This window comes from Thalassophryne amazonica, chromosome 11, assembly GCF_902500255.1.
Source record: "Thalassophryne amazonica chromosome 11, fThaAma1.1, whole genome shotgun sequence".
Lineage (NCBI taxonomy): Eukaryota > Metazoa > Chordata > Actinopteri > Batrachoidiformes > Batrachoididae > Thalassophryne > Thalassophryne amazonica.
This window is the reverse complement of record NC_047113.1, coordinates 53,311,056-53,331,789: the sequence shown is the minus strand read 5'-3', so window position 1 is coordinate 53,331,789 and position 20,734 is coordinate 53,311,056. Positions and strand designations below refer to the sequence as shown.

The 20,734-nt window shown below is 41.8% G+C and overlaps 2 protein-coding genes across 5 annotated transcripts in view; one reads left to right on the top strand and one right to left on the bottom strand.

Annotated features, from left to right (window-relative positions):
• Nucleotides 1-11,322, top strand: part of drp2 (dystrophin related protein 2) — a 437,530-nt gene extending 426,208 nt beyond the window's left edge. For 3 of the 4 annotated variants that reach the window (XM_034181707.1, XM_034181708.1, XM_034181710.1), the window contains 5 exons: nt 3,359-3,505; nt 9,438-9,690; nt 10,344-10,461; nt 10,550-10,636; nt 10,907-11,322. In XM_034181707.1, coding sequence (XP_034037598.1) covers nt 3,359-3,505; nt 9,438-9,690; nt 10,344-10,461; nt 10,550-10,636; nt 10,907-10,926 — 625 coding nt within the window. In that variant the 3' untranslated portion in view covers nt 10,927-11,322. The remainder of the gene's footprint in view (nt 1-3,358; nt 3,506-9,437; nt 9,691-10,343; nt 10,462-10,549; nt 10,637-10,906) is intronic. The other variant, XM_034181709.1, reaches the window with a different exon arrangement.
• A 7,906-nt stretch (nt 11,323-19,228) lies between these two features.
• LOC117520370 overlaps nt 19,229-20,734 on the bottom strand; it is a 4,954-nt gene continuing 3,448 nt past the window's right edge. Inside the window, exon 3 of the mRNA XM_034181713.1 lies at nt 19,229-19,981. Within this exon, the coding sequence (XP_034037604.1) occupies nt 19,278-19,981 (704 nt within the window). The 3' untranslated portion in view covers nt 19,229-19,277. The remainder of the gene's footprint in view (nt 19,982-20,734) is intronic.

Here is a 20,734-nt window from a genome sequence, read left to right as displayed (position 1 = left end):
AGAAGTAACCCAGACAACAAATGCTGCCATCTGGTAACTCATTCATTTTAAAGGATTGCATAATGAAGATGAAGTGATTAGACAGGAGTTAAATCAATGGGAAAACCTGTTTTGTTTTGCTTGTGACATATTAGACTCACCTACTACCTCAACACTTCCACCTGCTGGATGGTTCAGGAATGGGCATCCATGTCATATTCTGAATTTGTACTTAAAGGCTACAGTGAGTGCAAGCTTTGTACATGCACAAGCCCATATGAGTGATTGTTATCAAAGTAATTCAAACCACTCATAATCTACAGCACTGTGCCTACTAATATAGATCTACACTGTGCATGGGCGTGTTCAGGGATTGGCCACGTGGCCTATTTATTTATTTATTACAAACTATGACTGGCTATTTGCCCAATCAGAGGCTGAGCCTTGAAGCTACAGTGTATAGGATTTAGGGATGTTAACCACCAGAAATTGAATGTAACATTCCTAACCATCGCTGAGGGCCCCTTCACACAACACGATTGAAGCCGACTAGTGCATGCAGGAGGAATTGCATGCGATTTGTGAAAAATCTGAGCCGCCCCTAACGCCTCGTACACCTGTTGCTACTACCATTTGCGTACACCAGCAGCTGAAAGACAATGAATTCCCTGTGAGAGCCCATTCTAATCCCTCTCTTGGCAGGTGTCGGCCAAATTCCACGTGTCACACACAAACATCCAATACCACACATGGAGCACTTAGGAAATGTGGTGCCATTTGTGCAGTCAGCATGAAAATACAGAGCAGGCTACCACTTTTGAGCTGGCTGTGAAAATTGTCTTAATTGCCCCACGATTGTGGCGTCGGCAAGCAACACACATGTGGCATGCCAGAGTGTCGGCTCCCCCCTCAACAAATGTGGCGTGCGTGTGTATCGCAAGTGTGCGCGTGAGTCGTGCCCCTCCCCCGCAATACATGTGCATGTGTTACGCACCCCCCCAACACGTGGCGTGCGGGGGGGGCACACTTACATGAAATGTTGATATGTATGTACAGACATGATCACATGGGGGCCAGCCAGCATCATGAGTGCACACAGAACAGCAAGGCACCTCTCCGCTGATTGCCGCACACTGACAGCTGGAAATGATGGCTCAGTGCGCACGACGTGTCACATTAAAAACACAGAGACCACGCCCAGGACAGGTATATAAATAATTACTACAATAACTACATACACAATTACATAACAAATAACTAAAAAAATTAATCACACAGCAAAGAAAAGGAGAGTGACACTTTCTGTGGGATGATCGAAAAAAGTGGGGTGTGTCCACGTGAGTCACTGCTGTTGGAATCTCTGGACCTGGAGCTCAAAGCTGGAGAACATGTACCGTGTTTTGAAGGACATGACATAACAACTCTACGCCATGAGGCGTGTGCATGTGCTTGCTGTCCTCATGTAGAAATACATAAAATAGAAGGTGTTCTGCCTTTGCCACGGGCTGGAGCGGCCACTCAGTGTGCACATCGGCAGGCTGCTCCATGTTAAAAAGGACCGCCTGATCATGTGAACACTCAGCTGTTGATCTGAATGTCACGTCACCCACATGAGCTCTGGTCCACATGACGTGGTGTCTCTCTTCCAGCGCATCGCCCGCAGGACGCACGTGCCACTCGCTGGACATGCGTGCAGGGGTAAGCAGATGTGGACAAGTGCACACTGCTTCATTCATGCCATTTCATGACTCTACGTCTATGGGTCATCTACAGAGGAACAGAAGGTTCATACTTGTATTGTCTGCTTGATAAGAGGGATTAAATAAATTGCTGTATTTTTATGGTGTGTGTTTTTTTTTTTCCCCCCCACAGCAGCGGCATCTGTGGACAAAGGGGGCATGTCCCCGTGTGACCTGGGGCCGAGGCACATGTCAGTGAGGGATTTCCCTACACTGTAATACTTAAAACATATATCACATTTGCAATGTGGTCACTAGTGGATCACTGCGCGCTGGACACGTCATGCCGGCTGATGCGTCCATGACACGAGAGCCTGCTCTTCATGAGACGAGAGCTTGGCTGATGTCTTCATGAGAGGAACGCATCAGGTAATTCATGTAAAACATAAAAGGAAGAACAGTAATCCACGTCATTCCATTACTTCCTGGTGTACGTCTAGGCTAACTCCGCTCTTTATAACAGGAATTATTATAAATTGTGGTGTTCTATTAATTCTTTGTTCCGCTGTTGTGTGCGCGACTTTCCACGTTCTCGCACTGTGTTCATGCGCACGAACATGAGCGTGCACAAAACTGTCGCTGAGGTATCATGCACACCTGTCCCATTGTGCATCCCTCCCAACAGCAGGTGGAATGTTTTGTGGTTCCCCATTTCGTTTTTGGTTCATTGATTTTCTTCCAGTTTCTGCATCTTTCATGCTATGTGTGAAGGGGCCCTGAGTTTGTGTATAATTACCTGCAACAATGAATTACTGTGTTTTCACAAGCTGACAATGAGCCCTTCATATTTGTATGGGAACGCACCCTCTGACGGAGGCTGCCATGTAGCACACACATACTTAACAAAAAAAAAAACTCGCCAAAAAAAAAAAAACCTCAAACAATTTCACAGTTTTGTGCGGCCGAAAGGGCGTAGGCAGAAGCAAAAGCTTATAAACACCCACCCCTCTCAAAATACAACACCTTTTGCAACATGACCAGAAGACTGAAGAAAAAGAAAAGGAATCAGCAGTCGCTCCACTGTCTACTGGTTACTAGTGCAGGCTAACAAGTTTGAGAACCCTCATTATTTTGAAATAGATCATACATATTGCTTATCACAACAAAAGGCACAAGAGCATGAATCCTCATTTGCCAAAGAAGCAAAACAAAATTGCAACCGTTGACAGCATAATGCAGTCTGCAACCTCACCACTGGATGACATTAAATCCTGTCCCTGTCACTTTAAACCTGGATGTTATGTTGCAATTAAGCTAATGTACTGTGCGTGCCTTGCTTTGAATACACTTGTACTTCATGTCACCTCTACGTTTATCCCCCCCCGGGCCACCCTGGTCAAACACATGTTGACACACCCCTGACAGTGTGACATTGCTTTGCAGGAAAAGTTCTCACTACGCGGATGATGCATTATGCTGAATTCTAAAATTTACCTCCCATTTGTAATCAATCTGGCTGGAGTTTTCACGGTGAGGTGAACCCAGCACTCTGCGCCTCCTGTCCTGCTTCACTGTGATACCTTTCTGCTCAAGTCCACCTCGCCTCGGCTGCTCTGCCGTGCTGTTGCTGGCTCTGCTTTGTGCTGCTCATGGCTGTGTGCTGGTGGCTCAGTGTGTTGTCTCTTGTGTGGGGGACTCAGGGATGAAGATCAGTACCTCCTGCGTCACTCCAGCCCAGCCCAGGACCATGACTCACCATGTGGACAGCACATGTTCCTGGCCCACCTGGAGAACCAAAACAAGGAGGAGCTACAGCGCACCCTGGCCCGCCTGGAGAATGAGAACAGGTCTGTAAACCAGAACTCAAACCCAGCACTTTCCTGCAGGTAATCTGCAGCCACAAAGTGTACGTCTACTTCACTGCTGTAAAAAAAAAAAGATTTTTAAATGGAATCAGCATTAGATTTTCTTCAGTTAATTTCCTCTGAAACAATAATACAAATGTGTATTTACCACTAGCTTTAGCACTATGGTGCCATTTAAAGGCCTCCTGTGGAGAATAAACACTTTGTACAATCGAAATATTATTCAGCTGCACATTTTGTGTGTGCAGATCTGAAAAACAGCCGCTTACATTTTTATCATACTGTGAACAGGAAACAGAATCTGTACGGATTGATGATGTGCACATAGTCTATGAAAATCATGAGTTTATGTTCTGTAAATAAGAAGAATTCACTCTTTCTGGGAATGTAAATTGTTACTAGAGGCAACTGTTAAGTGAATGTCTCATGCACATATTTATTTTTTTCATCATCTGTGCAGCATAAACCTTCCCAGAAACACACGCACACACATACCTGAACCCTTTCTTCATCATAATCCTTGACCCAGTTCCGTTTTTTTGCATCTCTTTTTATTTAAGACTGTGTGGCTGATTACATCAGTCTTTCCTGCAGCTCTTGTGTACTACTACCTACATACAAACACAAATATATTCTTAACCATGAATCTAAATTAATTACTTTAATTTTACTCATGGGAAGAAAAAAAATGTGGACCCCCCCCAAGTTTATATTTAATTTGTAGAGGATTACTCTCATATGGTAAGAAGCCAACAACATTTGCCTGAAGCTGCACTGCTTTCATGTGTTGGTACATATTTATGTGCAGCACAAAGTCAAATTATGCAAATTAGATTTCATGAACAGCATACAAATGAATAACAAGAAAAAAAACCTAAATCAAATCAGCAGTTGGTGTGTGGCTACTCAAATAGCAGCAGTTCTCCTCAGAACACTTGCACACAGTCTAAGATTTTACAGGCATGCAGTCCACTCACATGCATGATAAAGTAAGTTAGAACCAACAGTTGATAATAATCAACATCATGTAGGTTGACATTTAATCATTAAACTGTAAAAAAAAAGAAAAAGAAAAAGCTGTGAAGAAATCATAAAATATTGTTGAGGAGCAACTGTGTTCGTCTAAGTTGAATGTTTTGATATTGAAAAAATTACATCACAGCAAGACTGAACACAAGAACAAGACCCAAAGAGAAAAAAAATGGAAAAAAATTGGGGTGATATGCAGAATCTATAACAGTATTGATCGATAAAATCGTATAACTTCCCATCCATATAAAAACCACAAAAAAATAAGAAAAAAAAAGAAATTTAAGAAAAGGGGTTACATCTGGGCTGGAGTCTCCCATGTGCCTTCTGGCAAAGGCTGTCTGAAATTTCCTGCAAATTGCAGTATGTGCATAGAATTGGGATTAATGGAATCAGTGAGTGAGTGAGTCACTGGCCCCATTTACATGCACACTAAAAATCCAATTGTTATCTATGTGTATATATGTATATGTGTATATATGTGTATGTATGTTGATGTGTGTATGTATATATATATGTATATGTATATATATATATTGATATCGGTTTAGGTGTGTAGGAATCTATGTGTATATGTGGCAAAGGGTATTACTGGTTGTGGGGAGGAAGGGGTAGGGATAAATAAGCTGATGCTTCACCCTACCCCTTTTCGGACATGTTGGGTACACAGTAGGAACTTTTTTGTTGTTGTCTTTACTGATCTATCTTGTAATTGTTGTTGTATCAAATGTTCGAAATAAACAGTTTTCATTCATTCATTCATATCTGATTATTAAGTGGTCATGTAAACAGCAAAATCCGATAATGCTTTATCTGATAACAACCGTCATCTGATTATGAGAAACCAGATTAACGCACCTGGATTTCTCCTTAATACTCTAATTTCTTCTGTAAATGTATACCATTACTCTGATTTATTTCATTCTTTAACATGTGTAAAAGCAATCAGCACTCACATTTCCAGAAGTACAGTAGGACACAATGTTGCCTTGTCAGAGCTCATAACATCCTTCATCACATTATAATGTTTGGAGAGTCTGTGTCTGTGTGTCCAAAAAAATTTGCCAGGACAGACAAGTGTGCTTCAGTGTCTCTTGTGTGTTGTTTCAGCATTCTAAAGAGCAAAATCTCTTGGTGATCTATGCAGTTTATAGGCATATATATTGGATTTGAGCAGAGTTTGCCACGGTCTAAACGCATGACATCATATTTACTCATTGTTAGTGCGAGAGGGCATCAACTCCATGCACCTCCTTGCTGAGAGAGAGCGAGAGAGAGAGAAAGAAAGTATTTTTTTTCTTTATACAGTCTGTGCTTTTTCTAGGATATGTTTCCTTCTTTATGTTCCCTAATGCCATATACCAACACAGTGCAGAGTAGCTACCTAAACTCTGTAAGTGAGATAGAGTATCTCGTCAATAGTTTTACATCCTCATTGAAGACAACTTTGGATGCTGTAGCTCCTCTGAAAAAGAGAGCTTTAAATCAGAAGTGCCTGACTCCGTGGTATAACTCACAAACTCGCAGCTTAAAGCAGATAACCCGTAAGTTGGAGAGGAAATGGCGTCTCACTAATTTAGAAGATCATCACTTAGCCTGGAAAAAGAGTCTGTTGCTCTATAAAAAAAGCCCTCCGTAAAGCTAGGACATCTTACTACGCATCACTAATTGAAGAAAATAAGAACAACCCCAGGTTTCTTTTCAGCACTGTAGCCAGGCTGACAAAGAGTCAGAGCTCTATTGAGCCAAGTATTCCTTTAACTTTAACTAGTAATGACTTCATGACTTTCTTTGCTAATAAAATTTTAACTATTAGAGAAAAAATTACTCATAACCATCCCAAAGACGTATCGTTATCTTTGGCTGCTTTCAGTGATGCCGGTATTTGGTTAGACTCTTTCTCTCCGATTGTTCTGTCTGAGTTATTTTCATTAGTTACTTCATCCAAACCATCAACATGTCTATTAGACCCCATTCCTACCAGGCTGCTCAAGGAAGCCCTACCATTATTTAATGCTTCAATCTTAAATATGATCAATCTATCTTTATTAGTTGGCTATGTACCACAGGCTTTTAAGGTGGCAGTAATTAAACCATTACTTAAAAAGCCATCACTTGACCCAGCTATCTTAGCTAATTATAGGCCAATCTCCAACCTTCCTTTTCTCTCAAAAATTCTTGAAAGGGTAGTTGTAAAACAGCTAACTGATCATCTGCAGAGGAATGGTCTATTTGAAGAGTTTCAGTCAGGTTTTAGAATTCATCATAGTACAGAAACAGCATTAGTGAAGGTTACAAATGATCTTCTTATGGCCTCAGACAGTGGACTCATCTCTGTGCTTGTTCTGTTAGACCTCAGTGCTGCTTTTGATACTGTTGACCATAACATTTTATTACAGAGATTAGAGCATGCCATGGGTATTAAAGGCACTGCGCTGTGGTGGTTTGAATCATATTTATCAAATAGATTACAATTTGTTCATGTAAATGGAGAATCTTCTTCACAGACTAAGGTTAATTATGGAGTTCCACAAGGTTCTGTGCTAGGACCAATTTTATTCACTTTATACATGCTTCCCTTAGGCAGTATTATTAGACGGCATTGCTTAAATTTTCATTGTTACGCAGATGATACCCAGCTTTATCTATCCATGAAGCCAGAGGACACACACCAATTAGCTAAACTGCAGGATTGTCTTACAGACATAAGGACATGGATGACCTCTAATTTCCTGCTTTTAAACTCAGATATAACTGAAGGTATTGTACTTGGCCCCACAAATCTTAGAAACATGGTGTCTAACCAGATCCTTACTCTGGATGGCATTACCCTGACCTCTAGTAATACTGTGAGAAATCTTGGAGTCATTTTTGATCAGGATATGTCATTCAAAGCGCATATTAAACAAATATGTAAGACTGCTTTTTTGCATTTACGCGATATCTCTAAAATTAGAAAGGTCTTGTCTCAGAGTGATGCTGAAAAACTAATTCATGCATTTATTTCCTCTAGGCTGGACTATTGTAATTCATTATTATCAGGTTGTCCTAAAAGTTCCCTGAAAAGCCTTCAGTTAATTCAAAATGCTGCAGCTAGAGTACTGACGGGGACTAGAAGGAGAGAGCATATCTCACCCATATTGGCCTCTCTTCATTGGCTTCCTGTTAATACTAGAATATCATTTAAAATTCTTCTTCTTACTTATAAGGTTTTGAATAATCAGGTCCCTTCTTATCTTAGGGACCTCATAGTACCATATCACCCCAATAGAGCGCTTCGCTCTCAGACTGCAGGCTTACTTGTAGTTCCTAGGGTTTGTAAGAGTAGAATGGGAGGCAGAGCCTTCAGCTTTCAGGCTCCTCTCCTGTGGAACCAGCTCCCAATTCGGATCAGGGAGACAGACACCCTCTCTACTTTTAAGATTAGGCTTAAAACTTTCCTTTTTGCTAAAGCTTATAGTTAGGGCTGGATCACGTGACCCTGAACCATCCCTTAGTTATGCTGCTATAGACTTAGACTGCTGGGGGGTTCCCATAATGCACTGAGTGTTTCTTTCTCTTTTTGCTCTGTATGCACCACTCTGCATTTAATCATTAGTGATTGATCTCTGCTCCCCTCCACAGCATGTCTTTTTCCTGGTTCTCTCCCTCAGCCCCAACCAGTCCCAGCAGAAGACTGCCCCTCCCTGAGCCTGTTCTGCTGGAGGTTTCTTCCTGTTAAAAGGGAGTTTTTCCTTCCCACTGTCGCCAAGTGCTTGCTCACAGGGGGTCGTTTTGACCATTGGGGTTTTTACGTAATTATTGTATGGCCTTGCCTTACAATATAAAGCGCCTTGGGGCAACTGTTTGTTGTGATTTGGCGCTATATAAATAAAATTGATTGAATTGATTGATTTCTTCAAGAGCTGACCTTTCTCCTTTCCCACTTTGAAAGAAATCCAGCTAAATTAACTGAAATCATGTAGACCAAGTTTGTCTGATTATGGCATTACTGAAGTGCATGTAAACGCGACAGATCAGATTATTACCGTAAGAAATTAGCAATGAAGCTTCATAAGCAACTTGATCTCGTCTTTATGTTACGCTTTGGTCACTGTGCATATTAGATGATGCCATCAGGAGCTAAAAGAAAATGTTCACTGGATGTCACCGGTGTTTTATCAGAAGCCAAAATTTCAGAGCTGAATATGCAATAGTTTTTAGACTTACTTATGGAAATTTTGCAGACCCTCAGTCACTCAGTGACACACTCACTCCATTAATTGTACCCATGCTCTGCTCATCACAGGGGAAAATCCTATTTTAAATTCTACACTTAAAACACAGGGGATCCAAAATTGACTTGATTTGGGTTTATTTTCTTCACACTTTGTAAAAACTATTCATGGCATTATTTCTGAAACAGCCCAGTCTCACTTTTTTTTTCGTGCTCCCGTGACGAAATGAGTCAAATTTTCGTGACGGAGCTTTTTTAACTCACTATTCCTAACCCTACTCCCACCCCCAACCCTAACCTTAACCATAACCTAATCTTACTCCTTCCCCCCACCCTAACCATAACCACCCCAACCACGCCCCCGCTTAATTTTTAATTTCATCTAGCCATCACGGAATGAATGAGAATGAATTTGTGCTGCCGTGATGAAAACGAGGTGCTTTTTGTCAGAATATCACGAACCAATAGATTAATGTATATTTTGTGCTGGTGAAGCACGACTTGCCGTGAGACCAGGTTGTTCTGTAAACATGCACAGTTTAAAACATATCCTCTTCCCAGGAAGTGCCGAAAATATTTTCCCAGTGCAGTCTGAATCTTGTGCATGTTCCAGCAGCATGTGGCACTGACTGTTTTCCGTCTGTCTGCGCACTGCTGTGGGTTCCTCAGGGTGCTGCAGGGGGAGTACCGGAGGTTAAAGTGGAAGCACGAGGAGGCGGCGTCACTTCCCATGCTGACCGAAGCCGGGGAGGGCGGGGCGGGTTCACCCACGGCAGACGTGCAGCAGGACGAGGAGCTCCTGGCTGAGGCGAGAGTCCTCCGGCAACACAAGACCCGCCTGGAGACGCGTATGCAGATCCTCGAGGACCACAACAAACAGCTGGAGTCCCAGCTGAGGAGGCTCAGGGAGCTGCTGCTACAGGTAAGGAAGAGACACGCTGCAGTTAAAAAGTGGTGCTGGTGGCAGGTTGTCATGGAGATTGATGAGAAATACCAAAGGTCACAGATTTGAGCGGCTGTTTGAACACACACGACAACTCCTGCAGCTTCTTTTGAGAAAAGAGAATATGACTGAGGAGGAACCCTCGTGTACAATATTTCTGTTCTCTCTGCACAAATGTTGCTGTTTCCTGCAAAAGTAAAACATGCAACATTTGCCTTTTGTTAATGTAAATCTGAGCCCCGTTCATTCTCTGCAGACACCTGCACATCTTCAGTGGAATCACTTTTGAGTATTGTTGCAGTGTTGCTAAAAACAATACCGACTTGTTATTGAGGGAAAGGCTGTGGTTTGGACCCACTTCTCCCCCCAAGATGCTTCTAGCACATCTTGTGATAGCAGCTGTGTGCGGCACGGCTTCATCGGTCTCTCATTCTCGCTGTTCTTTCTTACATTTATCAAAGTGCATCTCACAGTAACCTAAGTGTTGTGTGTAACAGTAAATGCTGTTGGGCAAAATAGACTTTTTTCTTTTTTAAGGCTTCTGCTTTAAGATGCCAGATGAAGACAGCTGGCTAGAGTCAGAAACATGAATGATAAAATGGATGAATGGTTGTTTTTTATGTTCCTTGCAGCCCAAAGATGATTCAGAGGCAAACGGGTCCGAACTATCGACCCTGTCTTCTCCTGTGTCCGCTGGGGGTCACCATGGGGAGCCGGCCAGCAGGGAGACGACCGACACCGAAGCAGCAGGTCAGCAGCGTTAAATATGAAATGACGCTGGCTCCCATCCAAAAGGCATTCATAGAGTTTGTTTATTTTTGCATGTTTGCGTTGCCAGGGGATGATATGGAGCACGAGCATGATACGGTGCTGCAACTCCAAGAGGTCATCGAGCAGCTGAGAAACGTCTTTCCTTCAGAACCCGGTGAGTTGGTCCCAGATCTCAGCAGCTGTGGAAACGGCGGCTTTGTTCCTTCACCACCTTCAGGAGAGTGAGTGATGGAGAGGAGGGCAAATATTTACCGCCGCAGGTCAATAGCTGCAGGGAAGGACGAGGGTGTTTAACAGCAGTGGAAAGCAGGAACATAAAGAGGGGCAGCGAGCACCAGAGTCGCTTCACAAACTGTTCGTTCCATTCAGAATACCAAAATGTGTGTATGTCCACATATTCAGCTCAGCCCTCCTCTGGTTTCAGGCACCACCTCACACATCTAACCGCGGATGGGCTTGGAAGTGGAGAGCAACGCCTGCTGGCAGAGGGTGGAGCGTCACGCGGATGAGGTCACGCTATGACACGCCAGGCTCCGTGACCTCGACAGCAGCTACGTTAAACCTGAGCTAACCCTTCTCTGGATGTCTGTGCACTAAAAAAGAAAAAAAGAAAGAAAGAAAAGAAAAAAGAGCCTTTTTTAATGCAAACTGCTGAAGGCTTCCAGCAGATGTCCATTTGGCCGGGCCGCGGCACGGCTTGACACCAAAGCAAACTTACTCCAGGAGAAAGTTAATGCTCAGCCAAGACACTGTGCTTACCAGAATCATTTTAGGCGTTTCAGAGGTGTGAAGCTTTATCGGTCCACAGCACAAATTAGACCTCGCGTGTCACAGGAGGAAGGAGGAACACGAACACAGAGTGCATAGTCACGGATGTTTCTGTCATCTGGACTGAGCTGCAGCGTCCACAATGAGCTGAGTTACTAAATCTGTGATTTACTGAAGTGCCCACTAGCACAGCACCTCTGTGTATACACACATACACACACTCGTCTGTGTCATGTCTCACATGGAACCACGTGCACTTACACACGTATGCACATATTTCCGTACTGACAGTGCACCCCTCCCTCATTACAAACACTTCTGGTCAGTTATTTGCACCCCTATATTTTAAGAAGTACAGATTTTTTTTTTTTTTACTGTTTATAAATAGGTGCAAATGAACAAATTGTAAGTAAGATTTGTTTTGTTTTTTTTATGCTAATAAAATGCTTTTATATAGTGGCATAATACTACAGGCATAAAATGTGTGTGAGTTAATGGTACCCAGAGGCTGTGCTGGCCTACTGTCAGAAACAGAAAATTTATGTTCATTCATGTTACATGTATTTTTCCAAAAATCATTTGTCATTTATTTATTTGGCATTTATTAACAGCAATGAAATTATGTCTACCCTCCCTGAGTTGTGCTACTTCCAGATGAGCTCATATGGATGAGAGTTACATTGTATCCAATGAGAATTCTCCCTGCTGTCTCCGGGTGAAAAATCTCCTCTGAGGACTTCAGAATTTCAAGTGATTCCCTCTGCTGTTAAAACAAATGGGAACAGTGTGGTAGACTGTCATTTTTTTTTTACCCAGTCAGCTATCGAGTTTGTTGTGTTGGGCATCTTCTTTGATATGCCGTGGCCTTCTAGCCACCTCTAGCTGTTATTTATTGAATAAAAGTAATTTTAAAAATGGAACGAGACTAACACATAATGTAGCATTTAAGTTCATGTTCTAATTTATGAAAATTCTTTCCTGCTATTTAAATTTTAGATATAGGGTTTTTTTTTTTTTTTGGTGGTTCAGTTTCTTATTGATTGATGTAAAAGAAGTCCAAGAAATATTCAGTGACTTGGAAATGTTCATGCGTCCATTTTCTGACTTAAGAAAACTCACTAGAAAAGTGACGACTTGCTATAAACTCCTCAAACGGTGCCAATAATTGTGTCCATGAAAGCATTTTGTTTGTTGCTCAACAACTTTGGACATTAAAAAAAAAAAAAACATTCTGATTATACAAGACTGGTTCATTTGCACTTATTTCTGAAAATACAGTATGTTACATTTTGTACTTCAAATTCAGGGATGCCAATATTTGTGACCACAACTGTAAAACATAATCACATTCGCATCAATAAAAAAAAACTCTACATCACAGACTGTAGGGAAATATGGACAACACACCTTTACTCAAGTCACAGTCTGCAAAAACGAAGCCAAAATCAAGTCTGTGCTCCTGTTGCCACCTTTTTCTGTTGATGTCAAAGCTGGATTCTGTGCGGCAGCAGCCCAGTCTCACTTTTTTTTTTTTTGCTCCCGTGACGAAATGAGTCAAATTTTCATGACGGGGGGTTCTTTTTTAAACTCACTATTACTAATCCTACTCCTTCCCCCCACCCTAACCATAACCACCCCGACCCCCCCGCTTCACTCTTAATTTTGTGCAGCCATCACGGAATGAATTTGAATGAATTCGTGCTGCCGTGACAAAAATGAGGCACTTTTTGTCACAATATCACGAACCAATAGATTAATGTATATTTCGTGCTGCTGAATCACAACTTGCCGTGAGACTGGGTCGGCAGCAGAGACATGAGCAGGAGTGCGGGGGATATCTGCAACTGATCTTCAAAAACAAACAATCAAAAAACCTCACACACCAACTTACAGAAAATAAACTGCAAGCCCTCTGAGAACTTCAGTATACTACAGTGGAACTCATCATATGTAGCTAATAATAAAATATCTCATCAGCTGTGCTACATCAGGGTTTGAGTGAATGTAGCCATCAGTCATAGTTATCCTTGGCTAGTACATACAGACTGTGCCACAGTTTGTACGTGGCACATTGGATTTCTGAGGGGTTACGTTAAAGAAACAGTAGTTAGCATATACACACGCTAAGGCTCATTAATATGACTGGTTGCCAAATGCACCAATGTAGCAATGTTTGGGATAAATAGTGACACACACCACATCTGGAGATCTGGTTATTTTATCAACGAGGTAACAGTACCCATGGACATGACGGCAATAACAGGTCCGGCAATCTGACATTTGACCTCAATAACTTTGACTTTCACCCAAATGACTGACCTCTGGCCAACTTTTCCAGCGCATTCTTGAGTCATCTTTAGTGTGTGCCACATTTGTGCCAAATTGCGTTGAATATCAAATTCCCGCCAAAGCAAATCTGTTTAATGGCAATTTTGGAGCCAAACATTGTTGACATACCAGGGTTGGTAGAAATCTGCAAAAGTACCTTGGATGAGTCCTCCACAAAAGAGACAGGCAGACATGACCTTGATACCAATGATTGACATTTGGCAAATTTGACCTTGCCTGGGAAATTCCAGAACCCACCTCCATATATGGGCCAGGTTTGGTGCAAATCAGAGTAAAAACCTAAATTTTAACCTGTGATCTTGACCCTAATGCCTTAGATCAATGTGATGTCACCTGGCAATTGAAGAACCAACACATGTGTGCCAAGTTTGGTGGACATTGGGGGCTGTGGAGGCAGAGAGAACAATAATAATAATTTTGACCTTTGACCCCAATGAACTTGAGCTTTGCCAAAATATACCCTTGAAGAGCAGTTTTGGGGTCATCCAACATGCACACAGTACATTTGGTGGAAACTGACCCAATCATTTACCTACTCCTAAACCAAGTCTGCCCAGCTAGTCAAGAGAAACCAGAGTTAATTAAAAAGGTATGAATAGAAGGGGGCAGGTGCTTTCTAGGAATAGGGTTGGAGTCCTACATCATCTTTGACTCATGCCCACTCATTTAAGTTTGACAAAAAAAAAAAAAAAAAAAAAAATTGGTTTGTACATTTTTGTGTAATCCTGGTGATAAACAAACAAACCAGCAGATATGACTGAAAACATTTCCTACTTGAGGGTGATAATTTTTTAAATGGCTATGGACGTGTATGTATATACGATTAGAGATTTAATCTGACACATAGCTAATTAAATGATGATGTTAATGACTTGTACTCCACCCAGCCACCAGGGGCAAATAAGCATTTTGGCTTCACTTTTTTTGGTCTATGTTCTATTTGTCTCCAAGGAGAAACTGAGTTATTGCAGCTGTTTGGCTTAAGGGATTTAGAGTGGCTTTCTGTTTTAAGAATGTGCCTGAACTGTTGGTTTTGCTGAGGAAACGTCTCCTAATCTACTAATAAATGTCAGTGTGCAGGCGTCCGCTCTGGGATCTTAGCGTTCTTCTGCTGTGTGGAGGAAAAATGGGATGGAAAGAGCTCCAGGCATTTGTGGTACTCAGCTGTACAAGTAACTCTGTATCTGTCTTTCCCCTGGGCCAATTCTAAACACGACGGGGGGAGACGTCCCATAATGCACTGCAACACTGACTCCTTCCTTAATAATCTTCCCTTTCCGTGTCGATTTGAACAGTAGCTAAGTGTACCGTGACACACTATTGACTCTTGCATGCCTCATTCTCCGCTCAGTAATGCATAGTTACAGTAATTGCTTTTTAGGCGTATGAAAAGATGACTGGTTAAAACAGCTTCGCCCTCATTATATGAGAGGTCGAGTCCAAACATAGCACAGTGGCTTAATGCCTTAAAACCAAACTGCAAGTGCTTTTCAACACACACGATGGACTCTTGTGTTTTTGTATTGCGAGAGAGAGATTACACAAGGTAGGTGTGTGTCAGAGGAAGCGTCGACACTGCTTGTGTCAGTCCGGATGGACAGCTGTGTGATTAAATCAAAGGAGGAACAGAGCACTGCAGATCAGAGCGTGACCATCCATGCAGGGAAACCAATCAAATAAGGATTTTGTGGGTGAAACCATGAGGCCATGTCAGTTTGGATGGTTAAAGGGCTGAGAGACAAGTTAGGAACAATGTGGGAGGGGTTTCACTTGAGGGCTGATAGGAGGGATCCGCTTTGATGTGCCCGCCGTAGGAAAACCTCCAGAAGAGGACAAGACACTGTGGAAAACGTCCGCTGTCGCTCTGTTTGTTCACAATTGTACTGCCTCGTCCTCATGGGAAAGAACTGACAGGAATTCAAAAGTCTGACCTCGCATTCGTTACGGACTCCGCCTCGGGCTCACGTTTGACACAGTCCTCCTGGGCGCTCGCTGCCTGTCAGAGTTGATGCTGTTGCTAGGGAACTGTCCCCAAGGACGCAGTTCCACAGGTTCGCAAGTTGGAAAGGTGATGCGCCGTTCATAACACAAATATAATAGCCTTCAGCGATGCAAGAGACCGCCTCGATTCTAAAACCTGCCTGCCGCCTTCATTCCACCTCTATTGCCACTTGTCGTTAAGCGCTGAACCTTTTTCTGCAGCAGCAAGAATTTGTCAAACTGGTGAAAGCCAGAACAAAGAGGAGCAGCTCAGTTTTTGGGTTAGCGGAGGGGGTTAAAGTCATGACAAGCTCAGATTATTCACAGACATTTATATATTGTTATTACCATCTTATTACACGCTGCTCTGCCATCACTATCATTATGTTATGTCAAATGTGACATGCTCGTCAAGAGCGTGCGGAGGAAATGGTGGTAATCCCTGTAGGATGGCGCGTCTACCGTTCAGTTTATTTTTAGATAATACAGAGTAGACGTGCAGTGACAAAATTAAATTCCCTCTAAGAGACAGAGCTTTGCACTAACATACACGTAGCTCCGTGTTTCACTGTGCTGCTGTTTGACAGACGCTGCAGGACCACAGCACTGATTTTGCACCTCACATAAGTGCACATTTGTGTCATGAATGGAAGGATGGTTCAGACCTCAACAGAGACAACAACAGCAAGTTCAAAAACAGTCTCTAAGGACTTAGATGGGAAGGGTCAAAGGTCAGTACACAAGAGGGCAGTCCACAACTGGCAATACTGTCCATGAGGGGATAGGCAGGAGAGCAGTCAGAGAGGCAGCGAAAGGTCCAATAACACAAGAGGCAAATAACAGCAAAAGTGTTAGCAGAGCAAGCATGGTCAAACATTCACAAGAGGCAAATAAAGAAAAGAGGAAAATCATTGGGAAACACTACAAGTAATGGTAAGAAGAAAGTAACAAAGTACAAACATTCAAGCAACGCCCTGGACAAACACAGGGGTATAAATACACACAGAAGGTAATCATACAGATGGAAAACAGGTGAGGGTAACCACTAACTGGAAACAGCTGAAGAGAAGAGACAAAGGAAGAAAGTTAACCACAATGCACAAGGAAACTGCAACCACCAAAATAAGACAGGAAGTGCATCAAACACACTGGGAGTAATACAATTCATAAAGGCAAGGCAAACAAGTAGTTGAGTGGGTACAGGGTAAATAATTTATAAATTACACACATAAGGGAACAAAACTACAATAAATAAGGCCAAACCCAGGATGGACACGAGCGAAGCAGAGGACAAAGACAGACACAGACATGAAAACCCAGAGGGAACTCAAAATAACACCAGGAACAGTCACAAAGGGGTGGCAGAGGATAAGGACAGAGACAGGGATCGTGACAAGTCACAGTTCTATACATTTTTTATTATTATTATTTTTTGCTTTTATTTCTACATAATTTGAGAGTCTTCAATTACTGTAATCATCACTATAAAACCTGCATCAGTTGTTAGACACATTACAGCTACAAGGTAATTCATTTTCAAAGTGTGGAACTACAACAAAAAATTTAAAAGCAGGTTGTTTTTTCCCCCCATTGTGATGGAATAGAGTCAACCATGTTTTAAGTACAATTGATCTTCATGTCAATCAATCAATCAATCAACTTTTTTCTTATATAGCGCCAAATCACAACAAACAGTTGCCCCAAGGCGCTCCATATTGTAAGGCAAGGCCATACAATAATTATAAAAAAAATGTCACACCTAAAAAACAAAATCATGAGGTTCCCCCTTTTTCTGGTGAAGACGTGATTAGATACAGAGGAGGTTTTGTAAAAATAAATAGAATAAAGTTATAGGAGAAAAGAAGGATGGCACGCTACTTTGTGCAAACCTTTAAATGTGGCTGGAACAACAGTTATTGTGTTACGCATCCAAACAAACAAATCAAAGCAACTTCTGGGAAAACTGGAAGCATTAAAGGACCCCACACTGTGCAATGTGAGATGTTTGTTGTGACAAAATAACAAAAATGTTTTGTCCTGAATGAAGGCCGACTGAATCGCTATATTCATATATTAACCAGACTGATTATTTTATGGCCCATCTTGTGCGTGGTGTCACGATTATGCCACCCTGCAGAATAATGAAGAGAAAGCTTCCACTGATGTCATCAAAGATGGGTTACAGTTCATAAGTATTTGGACAATGACAATCTTTGCCAAAGCAACCCAAGACCTTTGCGAGGCAAATAAATGGTATATTTCAGTCTGTTAGTTTGTGCAGTTACCGTACTTTTGTTCTAAAAAGGGAGAGGTTGTGCGTAGAAATGCCTTTATTTCATAAAGGTAAGATACTTTCATTAAGCCACTTGAATTAAAGCTGAAATTCCACACATCAGTCACATCTTGTTGCTTCATTTCAAATCCATTGAAGTATCCTACAGAAGCAAAGCAGGGAAAGAAAACTGAATTTGCAGAACTGTCCAAATACTTATGAACCCAACTGTACATGTTTGCTGCAGGCTGAGTGGTTAACAATTCACCCAGAAGGATCTGAGGGGTATTCCAGCAAACGCGATTAAGCCAAATCTCCATTTATTTTGACAAGTTGCAACTTTCTAAACCGGGGTTCCATTCCAGCAAACTCACTAAGGTCAAGTCTCGCTGAGTTACCGTAGTAACTTATACAAGCTAATTGTTAGGCTTAGCCTGAGTTGCCACTTTAGCCTATCTGTCAACTCTGGGAAATATCAGAGAGGGAGATATTTTTGTCATAAACTTATCATGAATGTGCAACCCACCATTGAGCCCTGTAGACTGTCGTGCATTTTTTTTCTTTCTTTCTTACTAATTAGTTAATTAATCCTAATTAATTAATGTATTTATTGCACAGTATGTAAAATAGTAAAAAAAAAAAAAAAACGTCCATAAGAGCTAAGTGCCACTCTTTGCAGCTTTGAGTTCATCTTTTGCAGGTTTGAAGTCACTGGCCTTGCAATCTGAGTTGAGTTTGAGCACCTAACCAATCCTTGCTTGCCATTATGCATCAGCGCTCGTAATGAGGACTGTGCACTTGAGTGTATGTCACCTCTGGAAACACTCATCCTTAAACATGTTGGTTAATGCCTTCTAACTTAACACTTAAAAAAGTCACTGTAAACTGAGGTTTCGGTTTAAAAAAAAAAAAATCACCATTAATATACCTCATTAATCACTAAGATATTTTGTGTTTTAATGGTTTTTGTTTTTTTCCTTTTCTTTTCTCCCTCACGTGCAGTAACAAAGTACTTGTTGCTGTCTTTTCTCAGAAGTTTTTAAATCTGTATAAATGTTTTCTGAAGAAAGCCTTTTTACTCAAAGTGGGTTCCTGGCTGCTTTCTACTCTTTGTGTACAGAAATAAAAACTTTGTATTTACCCATCGTCTGCCCGTGCCTTTCATGTACCTACCTACCGTTTATCCCTTTGACAATGGAATAATAAAACATAATGATGCCAAATGTGTGCTCTTACTTTAATTTTTCTTGCCTTTCTTTGGACTAAATGTTGCAGAATCATTTACTTTTATTGCCCTAGCACTTACGTGCACTTACTCGTTATAACTTCTCGTTACTCGTGTCATCTTTTGCAACCTTACTGCCTTTATTTGTGTGTTTTCTCTCTCTCTTGCTGCAGCCCCTCACTTTGTGGAAGATGATATTTGTTAGCCATTGTTCTGTTCTGATTGAGTGCTGCCGTTTCCCGTGTCATTCTCCCAGCTTGTTTCGCTCACACCGAGTGCAGCAGGTGATTGGCATTTGACCTTTTTCCTGGCTTTAGCGAGCGACGATCTCTTGCTCAGTGCGTTATCTTTGCCTGTACTGGTGGTCGCAGCTTTACTATCTGTATCTGATTCTCTATTATCGGCTGCACCCTGTTCATCCACCTGAACCGCAACGCGTTCTATATTTTCATTATCTAACCCCTCTCCGCTCGACCTCCCACACTCTGTCTCGTTATTACGACTCGTATCTTGTTTCACATCTGGGTTTTCCTCTCTTTCTGCCCTGGTGGCTGGTTCCTCAGCAGTCTCCTTCTCCTCCGTCTCACCGTCATCCTCCTTCATTTCAGCTTTTTCGTCATTCACTTGCTGTGCAGATTTGACTTTCTTCTTTCGCGCCTTTAACACTGCAGTTTTGGCCTTGCTTCTCGCAGGCCCCCACTTCTCCTCTGACGCGTCCCAGTAAGTCTTATTTTGGCGGGTATGCATGGCTCGCATGCTCTCGCCAAGCTTTTTTAGTTCCTGGCATACAAAAGGTTTGAAGCTGGCGTCCAAGCGCTCCACGACGGCAAAATCTCTCTGTGCTTCCGCCTCGTGACATAAGGCAGCGTGTGCTCGTGCACGCTGGTACACGGCTTTAAAGTTACCTGTGAAGTCAGAAAAAAATAAAATAAAAGACAAAGGATGCAAATGACAGAAAACAAGGGAAGTAAATAGAAAAAGTGGAACTAGTCAGGCGATTAAAAGGAGCCGTAAAAGTTACCAAAACTAAAATAAAACACTGGAAGTAAAAATTCATGCAAGTGAGACAGCAGAGTAAAAGTCAAATGATAGAAGGATTAAGAAGAAATAATTCACAGCAGAAACAAAAACAACTTAATTTCTGATTGATGTCCACAGGTGGGTGTCAGAGGAACAAAGGAGATCAGTAATCCATTTTGTTGTTTGCTATTCACAGCTGATTGAGCAAATAAACTTCTTATTTCCCATGTGAAACAAACTGAGAATATTTATTCATTCAGACATCTATTTTGAAGATGCACACGTGTAGACCAGGAGGGAAACGCAACCATTCTGTTGCATTTCTTTTATGTTTCAAGACCAGAGGACGCAAATCAAGTGGAACATTTTGAAACAATGACAGATTGAGGCCGCATTCATTCTGTAGAAGACAACATGTGTCTATGGAGAAATGTTTCAAAACACAGGTGTTGCCAAGGTTTCAAAATATTTCAGAGCAGTGTTTCCAGTTAGTACAGACAAAATGATTTGTTATCATCCTCAGCCACACGTACTATCCATTTTTTAATTCTGGTTTTATGTTAGTGGGCATCATGTTCCTCCTGAAATTGGCTAGTTTAAATTCTTAGTTGGGTGGACTGCAATGACAAACACACGAT